The sequence below is a fragment of the Schistocerca piceifrons genome, chromosome 4, assembly GCF_021461385.2.
Source record: "Schistocerca piceifrons isolate TAMUIC-IGC-003096 chromosome 4, iqSchPice1.1, whole genome shotgun sequence".
Classification (NCBI taxonomy): Eukaryota; Metazoa; Arthropoda; class Insecta; order Orthoptera; family Acrididae; genus Schistocerca; species Schistocerca piceifrons.
Window position 1 is genome coordinate 173,491,846 of NC_060141.1, and position 22,265 is coordinate 173,514,110.

The window sequence follows — 22,265 nt, forward strand, 5'->3', positions numbered from 1 at the left end:
CGTCATCAGTAACGATGCGATCGAGTAATGAGTCGCCATCTTTCTCGTAAGCGTCCATAAACGTTAACGCTGCAGCCATTCGCTGATTTTTGTGAATCTCTGTCAAGATTTTTGGTATCCATGTTGCACAAATCTTGTGGTAACCAAGCTCTTCGGTAATGATTTCGTGCAACAAACTTCGTGAAATTTGTGGAAAACTCATAGAGAGTTCCGTTATTGTGAAATTATGGTTTTCAAGGAACGCGGCATCGACTTTTTCGATAAGTTCGGCAGTCACTATGCTGGGTCTTCCACTTCGCTCTTCGTCGTGAACGTTAGTTCGGCCATTTTTAAATTTTATGACCTATTGACGCACTCCACTTTCAGTGATTATGTTGTCCCCATGCACTTCACAAAGATGCCGATAGATTTCTATCGGTGTAGAGTTTTTTGCAGTCAGAAACCTTGTTACAGCCCGCACCTCACACTTCACGGCATTTTCAATTAACGCTGACATTTCAAAGTGTCATAGTAACTCAACGGAGTACAGCACGAACCTCTCACTAGCACGGCAGGATGCCGACTGAGCGGCGGAATGGCATGACACCAAGATGGCCGCGCTAGCCCCGCCCCTAACGGACACAAACGAAAACGTAATGTACTTTGTGGATAGCCCTCGTAGAACAATGAAGCGATTTTTGGTGCTGGAAACTTGCTGTAATGACCAGAAAACAGTGAAACGTAAACTTTCATTGCCGGAAACGTAACTCTCATTAAAATAATCCAGGCTGTTATGTTGGGATCTGCTGACTTACTTTGATCTCTTGGTTATTTTCGGGAGTATCATCTTTTACTTTTACACCGATTACTCCCCATCTGCGGAGCACGTCCTTAAGAGGTACCGTAGTTACTATAATGATTCTCGATCGCTACTCGCTCAGGTAATATCCCGGTTCCGCGCGTTCCTGCTCGGAAGCGTTACTTACATGTTTTCCATACTCATGGCTGTCGGTTGCTGTCGTCTGCTATTTCTATCACTCCATCATGGACGACTCCCTCCTTCTGCCCGTTAAAATTATTACCGCGTTTAATAATCTCTAACGCCTCCTGTCAGCCTTGATCAGGGTGTTATCGTATCGAATTGATCTCCTAACTGCAGGCACCTTCTACAACAGGTGATCTATATCCCGCCTTTCTACAATTGTCCTTAAGTTTATCTAGTAATTCTTTCACCGTTGTTCCCATGTTAACCATATACTCAGTTACACAGCTAAATTTTTTTTCCAGTGCTGTTCTCATGACCTACAAGAGGGGTAGTACACGAAGGTCGTATTCCACCTTTGAAGATTTTTTCCTACGCGATCAGTAACGTCTTTAATGTAGAGCCGGAAAATCTGTGATTTTGCTGGCAGCCGCATGTCACTATGTTCTTTACGTGGTATTGTTAAGCCCTCCTACCGTGTGTATTGGAGTGTATTTTGAGTACCAGTGTCACTTCCCGCATTTCCTGTTCCAGTCACTTACAGTTCGCCGGACGATCGATTACTGGTAAACTTCAGTTGCTCTCGAATCTCTTTAATTTTATTATGATGACCTTTTCGTAAGACATACGTAGGAGGAATTCTATAGAATTATTTCTCAGCACAATCTGTTCTGCATTATCAGAATGTTTCTGACCAGCCTGTATAATTTCTTTTCGTACGATGGTATCTGTCTGCCCCATTATATTCTCCACAGCTCCTCCAAGCTCAAGGTTAACCATTCCCGAATATTGCATTAGATTGTTACCATCCAGTCCTTTCTCCTCATTTATTCGTTTCGTAATTTATCCACCCACCTAACTTTTGTTATTCCCCGTATTACTTTAATAAAGCTGGGTTCCAGCTGTAATTTAATTTCTCATTTCCATATCGATATTTCATACCAATAGGGCTACTTCATTGAAGAATTCGCTTTTGATTTCTTACTTGTTTTATCCCCTACTCTATGAGCATTACGTTCAATTATGTTTGTCTGGCACCATTGGAGGCAAGTCTTTACTCTCCTTTCCACCATTTGTCGCCTCTTTCACCATTTCTCCGCCATATTCCTTGCTAAATATGTTTTCCATTCCTTTCAGTGGCTCTTCTTAGTGTTCTTCATATCCTGAATCGGCTTTCATAGACGACGCACGTAGATATCAAGACTGTTTTTTCTGTACCTTGTTGCTTCTTTCACTTCTGACTAAGATAGCCGTGCGAAGTGGCCGAGCGGTCTTAGGCGCAATGTCACGGATTGTGCGGCCCCTCCCGCCGGAGGTGAGGTTCGAGTCCTCTCTCGTGCATGAGTGCGTGTGTGTTGTTCTTAGCATAAATTAGTTTATGTAGTGTGTAAATATAGGGACCGATGACCTCAGTAGCTTGGTCCCTTAGGAATTCACACACAAATACCATGCCCTATGCTGCTTCGGAACCGTTTTTAACCTATAGGTCCTCACACACCCGGCTGGCTAAGTCAGTTCGAAAGTTAGAGAAAGACAAGGACATGATTCTTCAAGCATCAGTACCCGTATAGCACTGAGATGTTCAAACGACCTTTCCAGCTGAGGCGGTTTTACACCTTATTCGCAGATAGTGATATCTACTAGCAGTAGTATGAAGTTCATTTTCAGCATGATACAAGGACCAGTTTAGCAGACGACCAAGAACTAAAATCTTCATAGTCTCTGTCGTCTGGCGTCACAAATGTTAATGGATCTTATGAGCGTAGCGTTGGATACTTCCTCTGAATCTCTGCATTATTTCTGCGGAACATTTACACATCAACTTAAGGAAACAAAGGAAAAAGCGGGAGGTTTTGGTAGGATTATCTACTCACTTCCGATTGCCCTTTGTTACTTTTCTAACTTCTTCCGAGTACCTCAACAATACTCTTATTATTCAAAAACTGCATGTGGCGTTTACTATTCGGCAAGAAATACTCATATAATGTTTTTTCTTTCCTTTTTTATCATCAGTCATCTGCATCTTTCCACGACTTCCTTCTATTTGAACCACATAATAACAAAAGTTTTCGATTATTTGTTCGATATATTCCAATCTCTCCTTTTCCCTACAGTTTTACAATCTGCCTATTCTTCCCGGTACCATGGAAGTTATCGCCCGATGCCTTACCCAAGTCCTGTCAATTTGTGTCTCCTCCTAGTCAGTTTTTCACATATTCTATTCCTTGTTAATAATACAGATGATCTTTACGTTCCTTGTATTATCGGTTCATTTACTTATCATTTTTATGTATTAAATGTATCTTTTCGATTCCCACATTTTGTTATTCGCTTCCTCAATACAATGTACTCCAGATGCACTTCATTTGCTTCATTTTTCATATGGTATTTTATTTCCAAGAAGCGGAATACCTGAATTTTAACCCGACTCCAGTACCTTTCATTTCCGTCATCACTTGTTCGATGCACAGGTTAAACAGTAGGCGAGGTTGACTACATTCCTTCATTAAGCCCTTTTTATTCCAAACATGTGTCTCTCGGTCTCCCATTCTTATATTTACCCGTTCTTCTCTGTGCGTATATCTATTTTTCTGTGATCTGCAAATATTTTTAACCATTTTACGTCGTCAAAAGCTTACTGGCGAAGACATATCCGATGAAACTGTCTTGAATTTTCGTCGATGTTATCGACATTGTCAAGCGCAACGTCCGAACTGATATCTGAGTCTTTTCTGAAGCCAAACCGACCCTCAGTTAATAATCCTCAGTTTTTTTCTTCAGTTGAGCATGAGCTGTTAATCTCCATCCATTATCGCCTCTAACTCCCAAGACTGTTAGAGCTACGTCCCAGACGCGAACATCTCGCCCGCTGGCTTCTGGGATGTTCTCTATAGGATTGTGGTCAGGCGACCTGGGGATCTCGGAAGCACTATGCTGTCCTCCGAGGATTCCGCTTTGGCGCAGTACGGGTGAGATGAGATGGTGTGGATCGGCTGCAGGGTGCTGTGGTAAAACAAATGACTGCACAAGTTTCTGCGTTGTCCACGGGTGATAGACGACGCAAAATGTATAAGATGCTTCATTTTATTCCACGTGATAATGCATCATATAAGAATACATGTCTAAAAGACGTCCTATAGGCAATCTGGATGCACCCTACTGCGTGGTTTTCGACATATTCGATCCTTGATAGTGGCTTTTACTAACGAGAACGGTGACTCCTATCCGGCAGACATTCTCCCATGCTTCGAGACTTCAAAGGAGGCATTCTTGTACCCCTGCTAATCCTTGTATCCTGTGAGGTGCGGTGAGCAAACGTATTTAGCTTGTAAGTTCTCTGCCGCATTTTAGGAGATGTGGAATCAGTAATGAGGACTTTTCTCACTACTAAAGGTCAGTGTGATAATATGCTCTGGATTACAAACGTATGGGTAGTACTCCTACCAATATTAGTAGCACTTGTGTTAATCTGAGTTACTACACGTATACTGATTCTGCTGTATTGCGTTTCCCTTATCGTATATGATTTTGAAAGAGGACTAATCAGCGAGGAGTTTTCAAAAAAGAAGAAAAAAGTCATCAAAGGTATTCCTACTCAATTTTTATTTTTTGAGTCACCAGTCTTCTGACAGGATTGATGCAGCCCAGAGTAGCACTTGCACCTTACGTCCTTCATTAGTAGTTGGATGCTTTCCAATCACCGTCCGCCCCTGCAGTTTATGCCCTCTACAACTCCCTCTAGTACCATGGAAGTTATTCTGTAATCTCTTAACACATATCTTATTATTCTGTCCCTTCTTCTTGTCCGTGTTTTACATCTGTTCTTGTTTTCGTCAGTTGTGAGGAGTACCTTCTCATTCGTTATCTTAGAAGACCACCTAGCTTTAAATATCTTTGACTACCTCTGCGTCTCAAATTCTCTTCTGTTCCTATTATCATGCAATCTGTGATTCAATACCACAGTATTCTGTGCTCCAAACATACATTCTCAGAAAAATCTTTCTCACATTAAGGCCGACTTTTAATACTGGTCACTCGTTTGGCCCAGAATTGCCGTCTTTGCCTGCGATTGCCTTCTTTTTATGTCCTCATCGCTTCGTTCCTCATGTGTTATTTCGCTTCCAGGGTAATATAATTCCTTCAGTTAATCGATTCCATGCTCGTATCCGACGGTGATTGAGACTAGTTCGAGTACCGACATGTCTCACGCCCGCGCCAGGCAGCCGCCGCGGCGAGCACGTGAGGTGACAGCGCCGTCTGACGAACGCGGGTCTCCTGCTCAATAGGTAGATGCTCCGGTTATCAACTCATCCGGGCCACAGTTGCCATCGCCATTGCACGTGCTATCGTAGCACGCCTCCCGACACATCCAAACCCTCAACTTATCCACACACTACTGACGTTGTGCCCCTCCCCATTGTTCTCATTACTCGCTGCAGTACGCCGATGTCCTGAAGGACAGACAACCACTATATACCGCAGCCCGGCCAAGGCGGCCAGGCTCTCGCTAGTTACTGAAACCTTATGTGGCCACTGAATAGTAGAGTTTTGTCCTTGCCAGGGTTACGTTTGCGATCTGAATTTCGTCTGGATTGTTGTATATGCATAAGACGAGTTCGCTATGCTCTTGAGTTGTGTTGGGTTATTTGTTCACATGGTTATGTCCACTGTGCTTCACCTCCGAGACAGCCTTTCTGATGCCGACGGCCTTTAAGTTACCCCAAGTGCTAGTTGCCTTAAACTGCATTATCCGTACGCAGAGCACCATATAAGCTCCTTGGAACCCACTGATCTCATATCTAATACACCCGATTTCCTTAGTCTTTCTACAGCCTCAATCCTTATTCTGTCCGCAGCAGACGGTTCATTCCATTCTACAGGTCCTGTAATTCTCCTCGATTTCACTGAGGATAGCTTTTCCTTGTACAGATTGAGCAGTTAGGGCTAAAGACTGCAACCCAATCTTATACCCTTTTTTATTGGAGCACTTCGTGTTTGGTCTTCCATTGCTGATGTTCCCTCTTTGGCCAACTACATATTGTACGTACCTTTCTTTTCCTATAGGTTTAGTTCTATTTTACGCAGAATTTCAAACATCTTGCACCCCGTTATCGAACGCTTCTTCTGCGTCGACAAATACAATGAAAGTTTCTTGATTCTTCCTAAGCCTTGCTTTCATTCTTAACCGTCAAGTGTGAACAACCTCCCTGGTGTGTTTACTTTCTTACAGGGAAATCGATTGTTATCTAACGGGTCCTCAATTATCTTCTCCATTCTTGTGTATATTATTCTTGTCAGCAGTCTGGATGAATGGGTTGCTAAGCTATGCAGTATTTCTTGCATTTATCTACTGTTGCTATCTTTGGGATGCACAACTCATACTTTGTCACAATGTAACAGTTTTCCTGAGTGCAGCTCGTGTGAAGGTGATGTCCTAGAATTCAACCTGAAATAAACAGTTCCTCGAATCGATAGATATTTGACCGAGTCGGCTGCTTTAAGTTTGTATAACATACAGACCGAAAGTTGACTGTATTTGTTTTTAGTACTCGTGTGAAAGGAATAAGCCGTTTTATTGTTCGGTATCAACTGCCAATTTTCGCACCATAAATACATCTTGTCTAAATCATCTTTCATGCATTTCAATCTTCTGACTACTGTACTAGACGCTTAACGACAGAATCAAGTGTTAGCAAACTAAGAGGACTGCTCAGAATGTCTGTTAATTCGTTTCTACAAATTAAGAACTGCAGAGTACCTATTATACTTGCTTGGGTAACCCTAGTAATAATTTCGGTTTTAGTAGATGTTACCACACACTGTGACCTTTACGACAGGAAATCACACTAATTAAACACAGAATAAAATGGGCTTCAATTAGGGATGCAGGCCTTCTTCTCCATCACTCGATCAGTATACCGAAGAAGCACTGACAGAACTTAAAGAAAGGTTCAGAAGTGCGATTAAAATTCAGAATGAAAGGCATCTAATGACAAAATTCGCAGACGACACTGCCACCTCCTGCTAATACGAGGCACGTCCTTGGTTTGTGTCTCACGATAGTGACTGAAAGTTCGAATAACGTCACGGTGACCTATTCGAATTCTGTGGGCTTCTTCCCGTGCTGAGAACGCCACTTGCCGCAAAGCGAGAAAATTTACATTACTTGACTACCATTAATATTACCTTCGATGAAATAGGGGCCTATAATTCTCTCCTCAAGAATCCCACACCATACATTCACCGACTACGGTGTTTGGCGGCAACTTTCCGCAGCCAACATGGATTTTCAGTTGCCCAATAATGCATATTATGCAAAGTAGCATTTCCATGGTTCGTGAATTTAGCCTCGTCAGTAAATACAAACAAATTAATAAATGTGTCATCCCTATGAATCTGAAGTTGAGCCTATCGGCAGTATTCAGTGCGACGCATACAATCTGTGCCAGTTAATTCTTGGTGGAGACTGAAATGGTAAGCATAATATTTATGGCGATGCTGAACACGACCAACACTACTCAGGCTCCTGCCAGATTCCATTGCGGTCTGACGCGAACTAACACAAGGATCTCGAACCACAGTGGCAAGAGTACCAATTTCCATTTCCTCATTAGTAACTTTCCTTTGCCGGATATGTTTCCGGTGCTTTAATGATCCAGTTGTTCTCAGTTTATCATACACATATTCAAATGTACGATGTGTAGGGTGAGAACGTTGAGGATGTCTTTCAGCGTATAAGCCCCTAGCTCTCACTGAATTTCGTTGGCATTCTCCGTAAATAAGAAGCATATCGACTTGTTCTTCGAAGGGATACATAATTCAGATTCGCTTGATTCGACGATACTAGTTTTACCGTTCCTATTAGTGTCGTATTGCGAAACCGTCGAATGGTGTTTGTATGTCAATGGCACGTTAGATGGATACGCCGTATTCGGCGAATATTTACTATTTGCACGATATACGAGAGAGAATTTATCGCGGTATTCGAAATTGAGAGTTTTCTTAAATTCTATAGATGTAATGATTAATCAAAATATAAATACTGAAAACTGCAATATTATTTACTCTGTTAAATATTGTGGGCTAACATGAGACTCTGAAATGCCACAATATAACATACGATATAACATACGTACGGACATCGGCTGTTCCGAAGTACGCACGAAATAATATTTTATACACAGCGCACGACTCACGGTCTTCTAACAGATACTCACGTGAGCGCTGCTATTATGGAGAGAATACATGCGTGGTTTTACGCAAAATGCAGTGATTAATTTGGTTCTCAGGAGCTACTGGTCATTTATACACCAACTTTCACAAAGAAACTGAGATATTTTTTATACTTGTTAAACGGAATATTTTTCTGTATTTACTATTCATCATCTACAAGGCAAAAACTGAGGAGAATCTCATCTGCCGTTAAGCGGCCAATCTTAAACATACTGAACTCATTAAGTGCGCAAACATTAATGGATGGAATTTGTCTTTACTTTATTAGGTTTGAAACTATTAAAAGATAAAAATGGAGAAGTCTCCTGCATTTACATTTAATATTACAGACTGAATTTCTAACTAAAAAATATTGTCAGCGTATTGGCCGACCAGATGCTGCTGGGGAAAGAGAGCTCCCCGCAACACTAAGTTCTGCAATAGAGTTATTAATTACAATCAATGGTGGCTATTATGGAAGTTGCTCGCTACTTCAGTAATCAACACTTTCTAATAACAATTGGACATTTATTCTGATAACTTACAGACATACTTACATTAAATATAAGACTGTGATACAATGGCGGCCTTCCGCTAGACGAAACAAGTAGGAACAAAAAAAATCTAACCCCAAAAGTTATATCTGTTCTTCTTCATCTACATTGCACACTTACTATAAACAATAGGCTATTTGTTAACCGCATAACTGTTTGGGATCTTTACAGATAATAATCTACACTTTTTAATATTTGATATTCATCGCGCACACCGACGCAGTCTTTCAATAATTTATAGTTCACACGTCACTATTTTTTAACACACAAAAAACTCTTTTAATTTTCCTCCAAATGTCAATTTATGTGACGTTCCGCTACAAATTGTCAGAGCAAGTGCTCCGATAAGTGCCGAAGTGATACGGAATACCACTCAGTTCACGATAAGAAGATTGCAGCACTGCATTGATACCAATGGTCATCACTTAGAACACCTTCTGTATTGGATTCGTCTCGATAGTCGCTATCAGAAAATAAGTACCAGACTACAGCATCCTATTATTAAAAACAAAAAACAAAAAAACAACAAAAAAAAAACGAAGTTGACCTCCATATCTCTTACGCGACTCTACCTAGCAACAAAAAGCAACGTCATAATATGGCCCCCGCTGCCTCAAGCAGTGTTTGTCCCACATACTTTTCAGCTACTATCATAGTTTCGGAGTTATTCTACGTGGCAATAGTAAGTGACTCATCCTGTGTATGTCCGCGTGGCACTGTTAGCAGGGAGGCCCAGTTCGGGGAATTGCGGCGGCCGGGTGCAAATCGTGTTTCAGGCGACTTGCGCATCGGTGATGACGAGATAATGACAACACAACACCCAGTCAACGGGCGGGAAAAATCCTCAACCCGGCCAAGAATAGAGCCCGGCCCCGTTTCATAGTATTCGAGCTTGTCATCACACAGCTAAACAGGTGGATTCCACTCTACAAAGATGCCCGTCGATGTTTTGAATATAATACGCTCTATTGCGTTATGCTGTTTGTTATCAGCGTCCGCCGTCACCAACGACTCTGAACCTTACAACTACAAAATCAGGTAAGGAAAAATTCCGGTAGACCAGCAGTAAGAATTGAACTGGTTGCACTATATCTTTCCATGTTCTGCCCCTGCAGTTTGTAATGGTACTTGAATTACGCAACCATTACGGCACCTCAACTCAACCTCTCGATACCAGCAATATGCTACCGTGTTTCTGTAAAGTAGTTGACATATTTGTGAAACATTAATGTAGAGGTACTTTGATACATCGATGTGTTTATATTGCAATGATATTATTCGTATGTGTATTCTTTCTTTTATCACTATGATCTTTGACGTACTTGTAACTCTTGATTTTTGGGCGCGTAAGCGATTATTAGTTAGTTGTTAGAGAGTCGGACCTTGAAAAAGTCAAGTCTTGGACGTCATGTTGGAATGACGTATATTCTAGTCAGCTTGTAAAATGTGAACTTTAAGAGTGAGGAAGATGTGTTCAAGAATGTTTTGTATTGTGAAGTGATGTTTTGTGTGTTACGTGATACTGCAACAAAAGCATTAAAATGAAGTGTAACTTAAATTCGGAGTGCTGATTACTTTTTTACATCACCATTGTGCTAACTGTCAAAGGTTTAATCTTCAAGAATGGTTTGTGAAACACATCTACAAAACTTTTGAATATCGCAGAATAAAACCCAGGCCTCTTTGCATCCGAGCTTGGAATCATCACCACCTAGATTTTCGACGATTGAGCCATGATATTACAACGAGACCAGCGTGGGAAACACGAAAAGATGAGTGCCTAGTTTATTCATTATTACATGAAATGACTTTATTAACTGTGCTCTAATGACACCTGCCACATAATAACTAGGTTGTTGCCCGAAAATGCAGTATTTACCAGCGTGAGCAACACCACAATCATTATTAAATTTTGACCTTTGTTGTGGTAGGGTTGTTAGACGTTGTCACTTTGATGTACCCACTTCACAACAATTAGCCTTTGGAAGAAAGCAACATTAGCATTTGAAGTCAGTTACGTTTATCTTTTTGTTTTTTAGTGTATGGGATACGTTACAGTATATCATTAGACTTCGTAGCCAAACTGCTTTATCGTACAAATGAATCTAGGCCATCCATTGGCTTTACCCTTTGAATGTATCGACCTGATGGGCGGGGGGGTGGGAGGTGTTTGGCGTGAGAGTGATTGTAATGTCGTATGATGTGAACTGTACACTGTAGAATCGCTCATTACGTAAATTATGTGGCCTGAGGCTACCGGAGCCCGATGTGTCCAAGCGTTGGCAACTGGACTGGTTGCTACGCACGCACCACGGGCCAGGGTCAGCGTCGGAGGTGGCTTCGGCGTTGAGAGCGGCGGCGCCGGCGTCGGGTGCGGCTTCAGGGGCGGCGTCGTTGCCGAGGGAGGCGTCGGCGCCGGCGTCGGCGGTGGCGTCGGCTCGGAAGTCCCTCTAATCAGCGGGAGGCGGTCGGCACGCAGAGGCGGGCGCCGCTAATTGAATTCCGGCTGCCAAGTCACGCACTCGGCCAAATAAAGAACGCCGCCGCCGACGGCCCGCTAACTGGTTTTAAAGCCGGCAGCAGCGGCCAGGGGGCGTACGGTCACGCCACCTGGCGCGCGCTTCAAAGTGACGCCGAGCCGCTGCGGCCTGCGGGCGCCGGTATTCCATTAAGCGGAACTGCAGCAGCAGCAGCCGGCGCTGTTCCGCAGAGTGGCTATATTTGCCTCTCGCGGGCACCGCCCGGTTACACTCGTCCGCGAAACGGCTCAGCCGCGCACGTTCCATTTCAGGCGGAGGTTTTTATGTTGCGAATGTGGATTTCCGGCTCTTACACAAAGGTGCTTCAATTTTCGTTGCTAATACACAGCAAGAACCACAATCTAGACAGCTTTTTGGAATAAGGACTACTCTATTCTTATTTCTTCCCCATTGAGCTGTATACTATCGAGTTTTCATTATGTCCCGTTGTCTGCTCTGCACAGATTTTGCAACTGATTTTAAACTAACTTCTCGATGGGCTGAATGCTTGAAATCTTAAATGTATGTGATCCACCTTGCTCCCGTAGGGTTGGGGGGTGGGGAGATATAGTAACGCCTTACACCTCGGTTGCCCCGCAGGTCAGGCATGTTGTACAGGAAGTAACGGTATGCTTTCCAGGCAATATGTGTGGAATTCTATAATGGCCACTAGGCAGCATTGTATCGCCTCTGAACTACTGGCTTCGTGATGACGCAGAGTCACACTCATCTTATCGGGGAATTAGTGCTCGTGGCCCAACTACAAAGCTAGCCGCACCACGACACTGTCTTCAATTGTGTGTTCTATGCATTATCGTAGCATTGTCATTATACAACATTGGTTTCGTCACAGGTTTCGCTGTGCCTTAGGTTTTTTCACTTTCGAATTACTCGTTCCCACTTCGTTATTCTGCGATAGAGTCTCCACTTTCTGTTTTCCTGTTGTTGTCCTCCTGTTTACAGCTGTGTAACTGCTGTTGACGGTTTCTGGCTGGTCGGCCACTCTGCTGGTTCTTCGTGACTCGAACAATTCTTGTCAGATTTCAGTCACAACAGTTTGCAACAAAAATCTTTTACGACAAAGGAAGTTTTCGGGAAAGAACTGTTACACAGATTGATATATTAGTAAAAGGTACAGGTAACACTATTCTATTTCACGTGTGAGAAGGCGAAAGTATTCGGAAATAAACCTGACATCTGTATCTCTTATAAAATCATCAAAAGGGTTAAAGTCCATTGAGAAATTTCACATGCGCAGAAGACGGAAGGGCAGAAAATATTCATCTAAAGAAAAAAAAAAATCTGAAATATATCCCGTTTTGAAATCTGGTGAAAAGTAAGAAAAAATTCTCCTAAGCGCACACAGATTCCTAATCCCTTACAGATAGTTCTGAGTGTTTGTGACTGTCAGTTTTTAATACCTATGGAAATACTTGAAAAACTTGCAATGAAAAATGTGTGCTACATGCGGTGCGTCTACATCTACACATCTACGTGATTACTCTGCTATTCACAATAAAGCACTTGGCAGAGGGTTCAATGAACCACTTTCAAGCTGTCCCTCTACCGTTCCACTCTCGAAAGGCACGCGGGAAAAACGAGCACTTAAATTTTTCCCTGCGAGCCCTGATTTGTCTTACAGGCAACAGAATCTTTTGACGCATGCTTATTTCACATCCTAAATTTTGTCTATTGCATGCGCCCAACATTTTTGTTTTGAAGTCTTACAATTGTTTTCGAGCTATTAAAAATTCAAAATCACAAATTTTCAAAGCTGTCTGTTTGGGGCTAGTTACCTGTACCAACTGAACTCCTCCCGAACAGGCCATGAAGGCCCAACGGTACTGACCGGCCGCCGTGTCATCCTCAGATCATAGGCGTCACTGGATGCGGATATGGCGGGGCATGGGGTCAGCACACCGCTCTCCCGGTCGTATGGCGTTTTCCGAGACCGGAGCCACTACGTCTCAATCAAGTAGTTCCTCAGTTTGCATCACAAGGGCTGAGTGCACCCCACTTGCCAACAGCACTCGGCAAACCGGATGGTGACCCACGCATGTGTTAGCCCAGCCTGATAGTGCTTAACTTCGGTGATCTGAAGGGAACCGGCGTTACCACTGCGGCACGCCCGTGGTCAGTTACCTGTATGGTACTTGGAGAAATTATTTTATGCTTTGTAATACGATTTAAAACGTGTTAAAATAACACTCTTTATATAAATATTTTTATATTTTTACTATCGAAACGTTCAGTAATTTCGCACTGTTACCAGCTTGATACACCACCGGTATTTTAAGTTTACAGTGCAAAAGTATTGAAGATCCGGCCGTAGCTTCCTCATAATCGATAGTCAATACCTGTACGTACGCTTCTATTACTTCTGGTCTATTTTACCTGCGTAGTTACACAAAATGGACCATGCCCCTTCGTCTGTTTGTTTCTAACAAATTGTTCTGTTGTTTTGTAGTCAATCTATTGATGCCCTGAAAGGGCGAGGCGATTTTTGATATGAAATTATAACTAAGACTGCACTTTATTTTAAAAAATTCTGTGAAAGAAATCTCTTCTACTGCTAGCTCTTTGCTTTCCATACTTTGAGAAGTGGTAGTAAGTAACAAAGCGAGAAAAAATTGTTAGTAAACATGGGCTCTAAAATGCACACTTTAATAGTACGAGCACTTGTTTAGTCGAAGACATGTGTTTTCACAGTACCGTAGATCAACAAGTGCTCATAGGTTGACATGCACTTTAGTGCCCAAGTTTCCTGGAAATTTTTTATCTATACCTTTGAAATTGTGGAAAGTAAAGAGCCGAGTGCAGAAGAGATTTGTTCAGTAACATCGGAGATGAAGAAGTCTTAGCAACTCTTAGTGTTTGCTTTTAGAGCCCATGTTTAAAAGACATTTTTGCTTCGAGTGCTCTTTCTTATCATATGCCTGAATACTGACCACTCCTTATGGGACACACTGTATAGAGAATTCATTCATATAAGAGTATGTAGCAATTCCCAGAACACATGAAAAATAAACAAAGATTCAGTAAAAAGAACAACACTGACTCAACATAAAAACAACGTGTTCGGAACAAATCCGCAGTTGTAACAATATTTTAAATTACATTTGACATTTGCACAATCACGGACATGGTGTGTACGGATATGAATCGGCTTTCTAACACGCCCCGCGTGCAGTATCTATACCACGTACAGCCACAACAAGCCGTAATTAAGCGCTCACAACTCACGGATTAAGTGAGTTGCAGTTGACTTCACTTTATGCGCTTGTTGGCAAACTGGGTGCAGTCAGCCCTTGTGAAGCCAATTGAGGACCAACTTGACTGAGAAGTAACGGGTCCGGTTACGAAAGCTAACAACCCCCGGAACAGCTGTGTCCTGACCACATGCCCCTCCATATACGTACCCAGCGACGCCTTACTGCCTGAGGATGACGTGGCTGTCGATAGGTAGCGTTAGGCCTTCCGATGCTTGTCTGGACCTAGTTAAAAGCACCTTTGGATGTAACATTGCGAACAGAGCATCGGGATACCAACACTAACCAAAAAGCGCTTTGATTGTGCTACTAGCGATTTGCTGAAGCCGTTCCTCGCCTTCCTGCAGAGCCATGTATACATCTGAAGAAAACATCTTCTGCTCCAACAGACTGTTGCCCAGCATCGCCGGTGCTGACCGTGTCCATCCAATGTCCATGGATACGCCGACGCGAGTTGGCTCTTGGCTCTTGGAAGGGGCTAGAAAGCCTTAGCAGATGCATTATTTCAGAATTTTCTTCTCTTCTGCGAAATAGAAAATAACACAATATTATACGTGCATCATGTTGCCAATTTTGTACCTCATGGTCGAGTTCTGCCCAAAAACGATCATACATAGTGTTTCCGCCGATACGATGAATATACATGGTGGTCCATTGATAGTGACCGGGCCAAATATCTCACGAAATAAGCATCATACGAAAAACCTACAATGAACGAAACTCATCTAGCTTGAAGAGGGAAACCAGATGGCGCTATGGTTGGCCCGCTAGATGGCGCTGCCATAGGTCAAACGGATATCAACTGTTTTTTTTATTTAGGAACCCCCATTTTTTATTAAGAATTCATGTAGTACGTAAAGAAATATGAATGTTTTAGTTGGACCACTTTTTACACTTTGTGATAGATGGCGCTGTAATAGTCACAATCACATGGCTCACAATTTTAGACGAAAAGTTGGTAACAGGTAGGTTTTTAAATTAAAATACAGAACATAGGTACGAATGAACATTTTACTTCGGTTGCTCCAATGTGATGCATGTACTTATCATTTCAGAACGCATGCTGTTACAGCGTGATCACCTGTAAATACCACATTAATGCAATAAATGCTCAAAATGATGTCCGTCAACCTCAGTGCATTTCGCAATACGTGTAACGACATTCCTCTCAACAGCGATTAGCTCGTCTTCCGTAATGTTTGCACATGTATTGACAATGCGCTGACGCATGTTGTCAAGCGTTGTCGGTGGATCACGATAGCAAATATCCTTCAACTTTCCCCACAGAAAAAAATCCGGGGACGTCAGATCCGGTGAACGGGAGGGCCATGGTATGGTGCTTCGACGACCAACCCACCTGTCATGAAATACGCTATTCAGTACCGCTTCAACTGCACGTGAGCTATGTGCCGGACATCCATCATGTTGGAAGTACATCGCCTTTCTGTCATGCAGTGAAACATCTTGTAGTAACATCGGTAGAACATTACGTAGGAACTTGGCATACATTGCACCATTTACATTACCATCGATAAAATGGGGGTCAATTGTCCATCCTCCCATAATGCATCCTCCCATAATGCGTAAAACCATACATAACCCGCCAAGGTCGCTGATGTTCCATTTGTCGCAGCCATCGTGGATTTTCCGTTGCCCAATAGTGCATATTATGCCAGTTTACGTTACCTCTGTTGGTGAATGACGCTTCGTCGCTAAATAGAGAACGTGCAAAAAATCTGTCATCGCTCCGTAATCTCTCATGTGCCCAGTGGCAGAACTGTACACGACGTTCATAGTCGTCGCCATGCAGTTCCTAGTGAATAGAAATATGGTACGGGTGCAATCGATGTTGATGTAGCATTCTCAACACCACGTTTTTGAGATTCACGATTCTCGTGCAATTTGTCTGCTACTGATGTGCGGATTAGCCGCGACAGCAACTAAAACATCTACTTCGCCAACATCACTTGTTGCAGGTCGTGGTTGACGTCCCGCATGTGGCTGAACACTTCCTGTTTCTTTAAATAACGCAATTATCAGGCGAACGGTCCGGACGCTTGGATGATGTCGTCCAGGATAGCGAGCAGCATACATAGCACTTTTTGATCACAATAGCCATACATCAACACGATATCGACCTTTTCCGCGATTGGTAAACGGCCCATTTTAACACGGGTAATGTGTCACGAAGCAAATACCGTCCACACTGACAGAATGTTACGTGATACCATGCACTTACATGTTTGTGACTATTACAGCGCCATCTATCACAAAGCGAAAAAAGTGGTCGAACCAAAAGATTCATATTTCTTTACGTATAACACGAATATGTAATAAAAAATGGGGGTTCCTATTTTAATAAACGCAGTTGATATCCGTTTGACCTATGGCAGCGCCATCTAGCTGGCCAACAATAGCTCCGTCTGGTTTCCCCCTCAAGATTGACAAGTTTCGCCCTTTTTAGTTTTTTCGTTTGACGCTTATTTCGTGAGATATTTGGTCCAGTAACTATCAATGGATCAACCTGTATAAGCAATGACACGAAATGCGTAATATATAAGGTTTACTCGGGTATGAAAGCGGTCACCGTTTTCCAAAATTAAGTACCTGGTTAATAAACCTCTCTAGTCCGTGAATGGATTCATAGTAAAATAAATATATCCAGGATCGCTGTGGAACCTTATTGCCAATATGTCGCAAATCGTAAATCTAATGCCAAGCCAAGCATATTACAAAATCGAAAATTTTTTTGTATGTTAAAGCATAACTTTAACACAGAGGAAACGCACAGATAACAAGCAATGCCGTTTGTCTAATGTAACACCACATTATGCTACTTTGAAACCAGATATCAGTCAAACATTGCACGCAGTTTAAGTTGAAATGAGTCCGAATGCAGATCCGGAACCCTTACATGCACGGTCCAGCCAGATTAATGTGAACACCATTAAAAGCTTGAATAATGAGATTTTACAGGACGAAATTCTGGAATGTATCGAAAGGGAGCCATGCCGACTCCAGTGACGTGTTCAGCTGCGCTACGGTTGTCGGTTGCGGATCCAAGGCGCGAAGAGTCCGATCGAGGTTGTCCCGCAGAGAAATCCAGGGAGTTTTGTGAGCAGAGGAGTGTGGTAAACTCATCCTGTTGGACACTGAAAAGCTCACGTACACTGGGAGCCGTGTGACACGATGCATTGTCCTGCTAGCAGATGCTATCGTGCCGAGGAGTAAGTCTGCACGTAGGGGTGGACATGGTCCCGAAGGATAGATGCATACTTGTGCTGATGCATTGTCTTCCAAAATGAAGGGAAAACCCAGGGCAGGGGAAGCCATGGAAACATAACCAAGACCATAACCCGCCCTCCTGATTGCAGGGTGTTCTTACATGTCTCACGCAGTACATGCCAACCGCCATCTGTCGGATGGAGCATAAAACATGATTCATCTGAAAAGGCTACTGTCTCCACACAGTGAACGTTCATGTGCGGCACTGATGTGCGAATTCCATACTTCGTCGCCAATGATCAGCAGTCAGCAAGGGTGCATAAATCATGCATCTGCTGCAGAGGTTCTTACACCGCAACGATCACTCAACGGTCGTTGAGATAATGGTTCATCTGGGCGGTCATGTTCGAAGGGAACACTCGAATAATGAACATTTGATTGTGTATACATGAAGTACATATGGGGCCTGAAGAAGGCATTATTGAACGTCCGGAACTTGTTATCTAAATAAAATAACTTCTTGGAACATACGGCTGTTTGGCGATTTTCCTTGGTAATTGTCTCCCACTATCAGAATTGTTTCATATTTGAGCCAATGGATAGTAGCTGCAAGTAAACACTCGCGTGTATTTGTCTTTACTGCAAAAACAACTTTATTAAACAATATCAGAGCTCCCTTACAAAATTTAAACATCAGATGCTTCTGACCTCTTTTGGGTCCCACAGATTCTTCTGGCTATGAATGTCTCGTGTTTTCCCATCCAGTTGTAGATCTTTATCAATGATCAGCAGTCAGCAAGGGTGCATAAATCAGGCAACTGCTGCAGAGGTTCTTACACCGCAACGTTCGCTGAACGGTCGTTGAGACAATGGTTCATCGGGGTGGTCACTTACTGAATAGTTGCACGTCTATTCGCATGGAAACATCTCGGCATGCATCAAATTCAGAGACAAGCATCAGGGACCTATAGACTGCCCACCCCGTATAGCTATCGGAAAGTGATGGGATAAATTAAAGCGCGTACAGAAGCATACACACAGTCACTTTCCTCTCAGAGATTTTGGGAATGAAATCGGCCAGGATCTCACTAATACTGCAGAGAATTACAAGGTCTCTATAAATTTTAAACGAAAATTAAATTCATTCTGGTACAGTGCTATTATCGTCTTCTACAGCTGCGTTGTTTTACAAAACTTTTCTTCTGATCTGAAGATGATTATTAAGTGAACGACACTTGTTTACCAATTGTGACAATTTGATAATGAGACAGTTACAAAAAAATATTTTTAAGGATCCATATTACTTACAAGTAACAAAGTAAAAGCAAACCGGATCGTTATAGTACTAACAGTAATTACTTTTATGTTGCATGTTTTTTGTTCTACGAAAGATGAAAAGGAGAGAGGGGAAAGAAAATAACATTCTTTGATAACAGACTCTGCACAAAACTAAGTTTCTATTAATGCTCGCATCCGTGCTTCTAGTTAGACGAGGGCGTTCATCACACATTCCGCCCGTGCAGCGTACTCTGTACGGTCACTGAATAATTGTGTCTTTCAAAGTAAGTAGTCTAATTAAAAAATTCTTCAGGCAGGCGCCCCATTGTCAAACGCCATTCTTGGCCGCTGACCCGGCAGCCAGCCTGCAGAGCTGTCTGTAGCGCAACCCAGGATGCGACATTTAGTCTTCTCGCCAGGTGGTCCGCCGGCAGAAAGGCGACGCAATGTCGAAGTTCGCGTTCACTGAGACGACTGTGGTGCTCCGCCGACACAGAAATTAAATGTCTCTGGGCTCGCAGGATACAAACTTTATTCACTCGCCTTTTTTTCAACAAGCGCCTGGCTCGAAGCTATACAGGATGTCCATGAATTAACTGTACAACTTAAAACTTTAATACCCTTATAACAATACTAGATATGAAGAAACGCTTTACAACATGTGGTAAGTCATAAAGCTTTTGTTCCTCATTTAAATTCATGAACTTGTCTACTTTTAGTGGCACGGATAACGCCAAGTCGGAATTCCACCTCTCTCCACGTACAGCTCACGGTGGTGTGTTCAGATGGGTTGCGAGTACGTGCCTTCAGGTCCTGTAGATCTCTAACCTTGGTCTGGTACATAAAATCCCTTAGAAAACCCCACAGAAGGAGGTCCAGTGGTGCGAGGTCAGGGGATCATGGCTGCCATCGAATTGGACCATCTCGTCCGATCCACCTTTCCGGAAACTTTTCATCTAGGACCTGATGTACATTAGGGACCAGTAGGGTAGTGCCCCAACCTACTGGAATACCACATCATTTTACAGGTGCTACAATTGTGGCACAGAAAAGTCTTCTAACATGTCCAGAAAAGACTACTATTGACGGCAGATTCGATGAGTGAGAATACGCCAACGATGCAGTTGTGCATCAGTCCGCAACAGACATTGTCCTTGGAACTGTCTCTTTCCATTTCTGAGTAACGTGAGAATGCTGCGAATCCCATGCACGAAAGTTGTGACGTTTCAGTTTCTCGGATACATGGAACGTTATCTCTTCGGAGAAACAAATCTCTTCCAAAAACTCGTTGTTTGCTTCAGTTTTACCTAGCATATCCACCACAAAGTGGTCGAACTGAGGTTTGTCAGTAGGCTTTAATGCCTGAGCAGCAGCACCATGTACAGATAAACCTACAAGCTCTTATGCAAGATAATTTTTGAGAACGTGTCTCTCAGGAGTACGGCGGTTTATTTAGTATTTAAAATTGAATGTACACAGTCACAACAGCAATAAACTTATTTATACAATGTTATCTGTTTCGGTCTGTTTTAGATCATCTTCAGACCCACACCATGACAGTAGATGGTAGCTGTGAATGTAACAGACGCTACACCTCCACGATCGCTAACTCTTATGCAAGACATTCTGCACTGTTGATCGTCTAGTTCCTAACTCTCTAGCCGCCGTATGCAGGGATTTTGCCGGACTCCTTGCAAACGCCTACCGCAGCTTGTCCAAGTTGGCATCTGGAACAGATGGGCGCCCCGCGTCATTTTTAATGATAACACTACCTGTTTCCATAAATGACGAATGGAAAGCCCGAATAGTTGGTAGGGATGGTGGATTGCCTTCCATGCGCTGTCCGAAAATTTCGTTGGACTTGGGTATCGGATGTCGTCTGTATGAACCAGGCCACACACTGAGCTTTCTCGTATTGCGTCCACGTTTTATTTGTTTTCAAGTTACGTTTTGCGTAAAAATTCCGTCTCCTGGAAGGTAAAAAGCTTTCTGAGTTGTCGTATCACTAGTTGAAAACAGTTTGTTTCAGTTTTAAAGTTATTAAGATATTAAGCTGCGAAGGTAATTTATACACACCCTGATACCGTTACAGTTAATATTTTTAAGAATCCTTGTTATTAAATTAGTCTCCCGCCGCGTTGTTCTGTCCGTAAGTGAAGATTTATCTCAGGATTTACTATAGGGGTTTTTATACAATTTTCACTAATAGGTATACCGATTCATGATGAATGTTTATGTAACCCATATCATGTATTACTTTCTTCATTATCATTTATTACTTTCCTTCTCTCTTTCTCCATAATTCTTACCCTGCCCCCAAAGGCCTTGAGCCGGTGGGAAAACAGATTATTTTTCGTCTCGTAAACAAAACGTCCTCAGTTGTTATATATGTTCAAACCTTTGGCTTCAGCCACATTTTTTGCCCTGGTTATCTCCATCTGCAACCGTGGACATTATTTTCTAATTTATTAACAGGCGTGCTGCTGTACAGGTCCTTCTTCCATTTGTCGATTACATAATTTTAGATATTCTTCTTTGACACCATACGTGAAATCTTGTATTCTTTTCCATAGTCCGTGACACAATACTATGCAACCTTTGCAGACACACTTTCTCAGACAGAGGGAGGTGGCGCAGTGGTTAGTACACTGGGCTCGCGATCGGGAGGACGACGGATGAACCTGATCTAGGTTTCCTGTGATTTCCCTATTTCGCTTCAGACAAATGTCGGGACGGTTTCTTTGAAAGGGCACAGCCAACTTCTTTCCCAATCTTGCCTAGTCTGTTGGGACCGATGACCTCGCTGTTTCGCCCCCTCCCCCAAATCAACCAACCATTCATACGTTCCCAGAGCTTCTCAAACTAATTTCTGTAATTTCTGACAGCAGACATCTTTTGGTGAGAAATGGTCTCTTGCCTAATCTAGTTTGCTCTTTACATTAGCATTGCATTGTAAGCCACCAGCAGCTTTGTCTTCATTGTACTAGATATGCAGAAAACCAGGACGGTGATGTAACTTACACCACAATAATGAACCAACGGTTCATATTTTACGACTAACTATTCTTTAATTTCTATCATTTCACACAATTACGTCACACTGAAAGAGAAGAAACTACATTTGTAAGTAATTGTGTACGACGTAACGTGTTCGCACCTCAGTCTTCTGTATGGAATTTGAAGGAAAACGCTTTTTTGTTTAGTTTGTTGCTTATTTGGCTCGGTGTCTATAAATATGTTTTATTTT

The 22,265-nt window shown here is 42.6% G+C and overlaps 1 protein-coding gene across 1 annotated transcript in view; it reads left to right on the forward strand.

Annotated features, from left to right (window-relative positions):
- The window catches only part of LOC124795700, a 673,305-nt gene that overhangs the window by 14,280 nt on the left and 636,760 nt on the right, over positions 1–22,265 (forward strand). Inside the window, exon 2 of the mRNA XM_047259781.1 lies at positions 11,207–11,387. Coding sequence (XP_047115737.1) covers positions 11,207–11,387 — 181 coding nt within the window. The remainder of the gene's footprint in view (positions 1–11,206; positions 11,388–22,265) is intronic.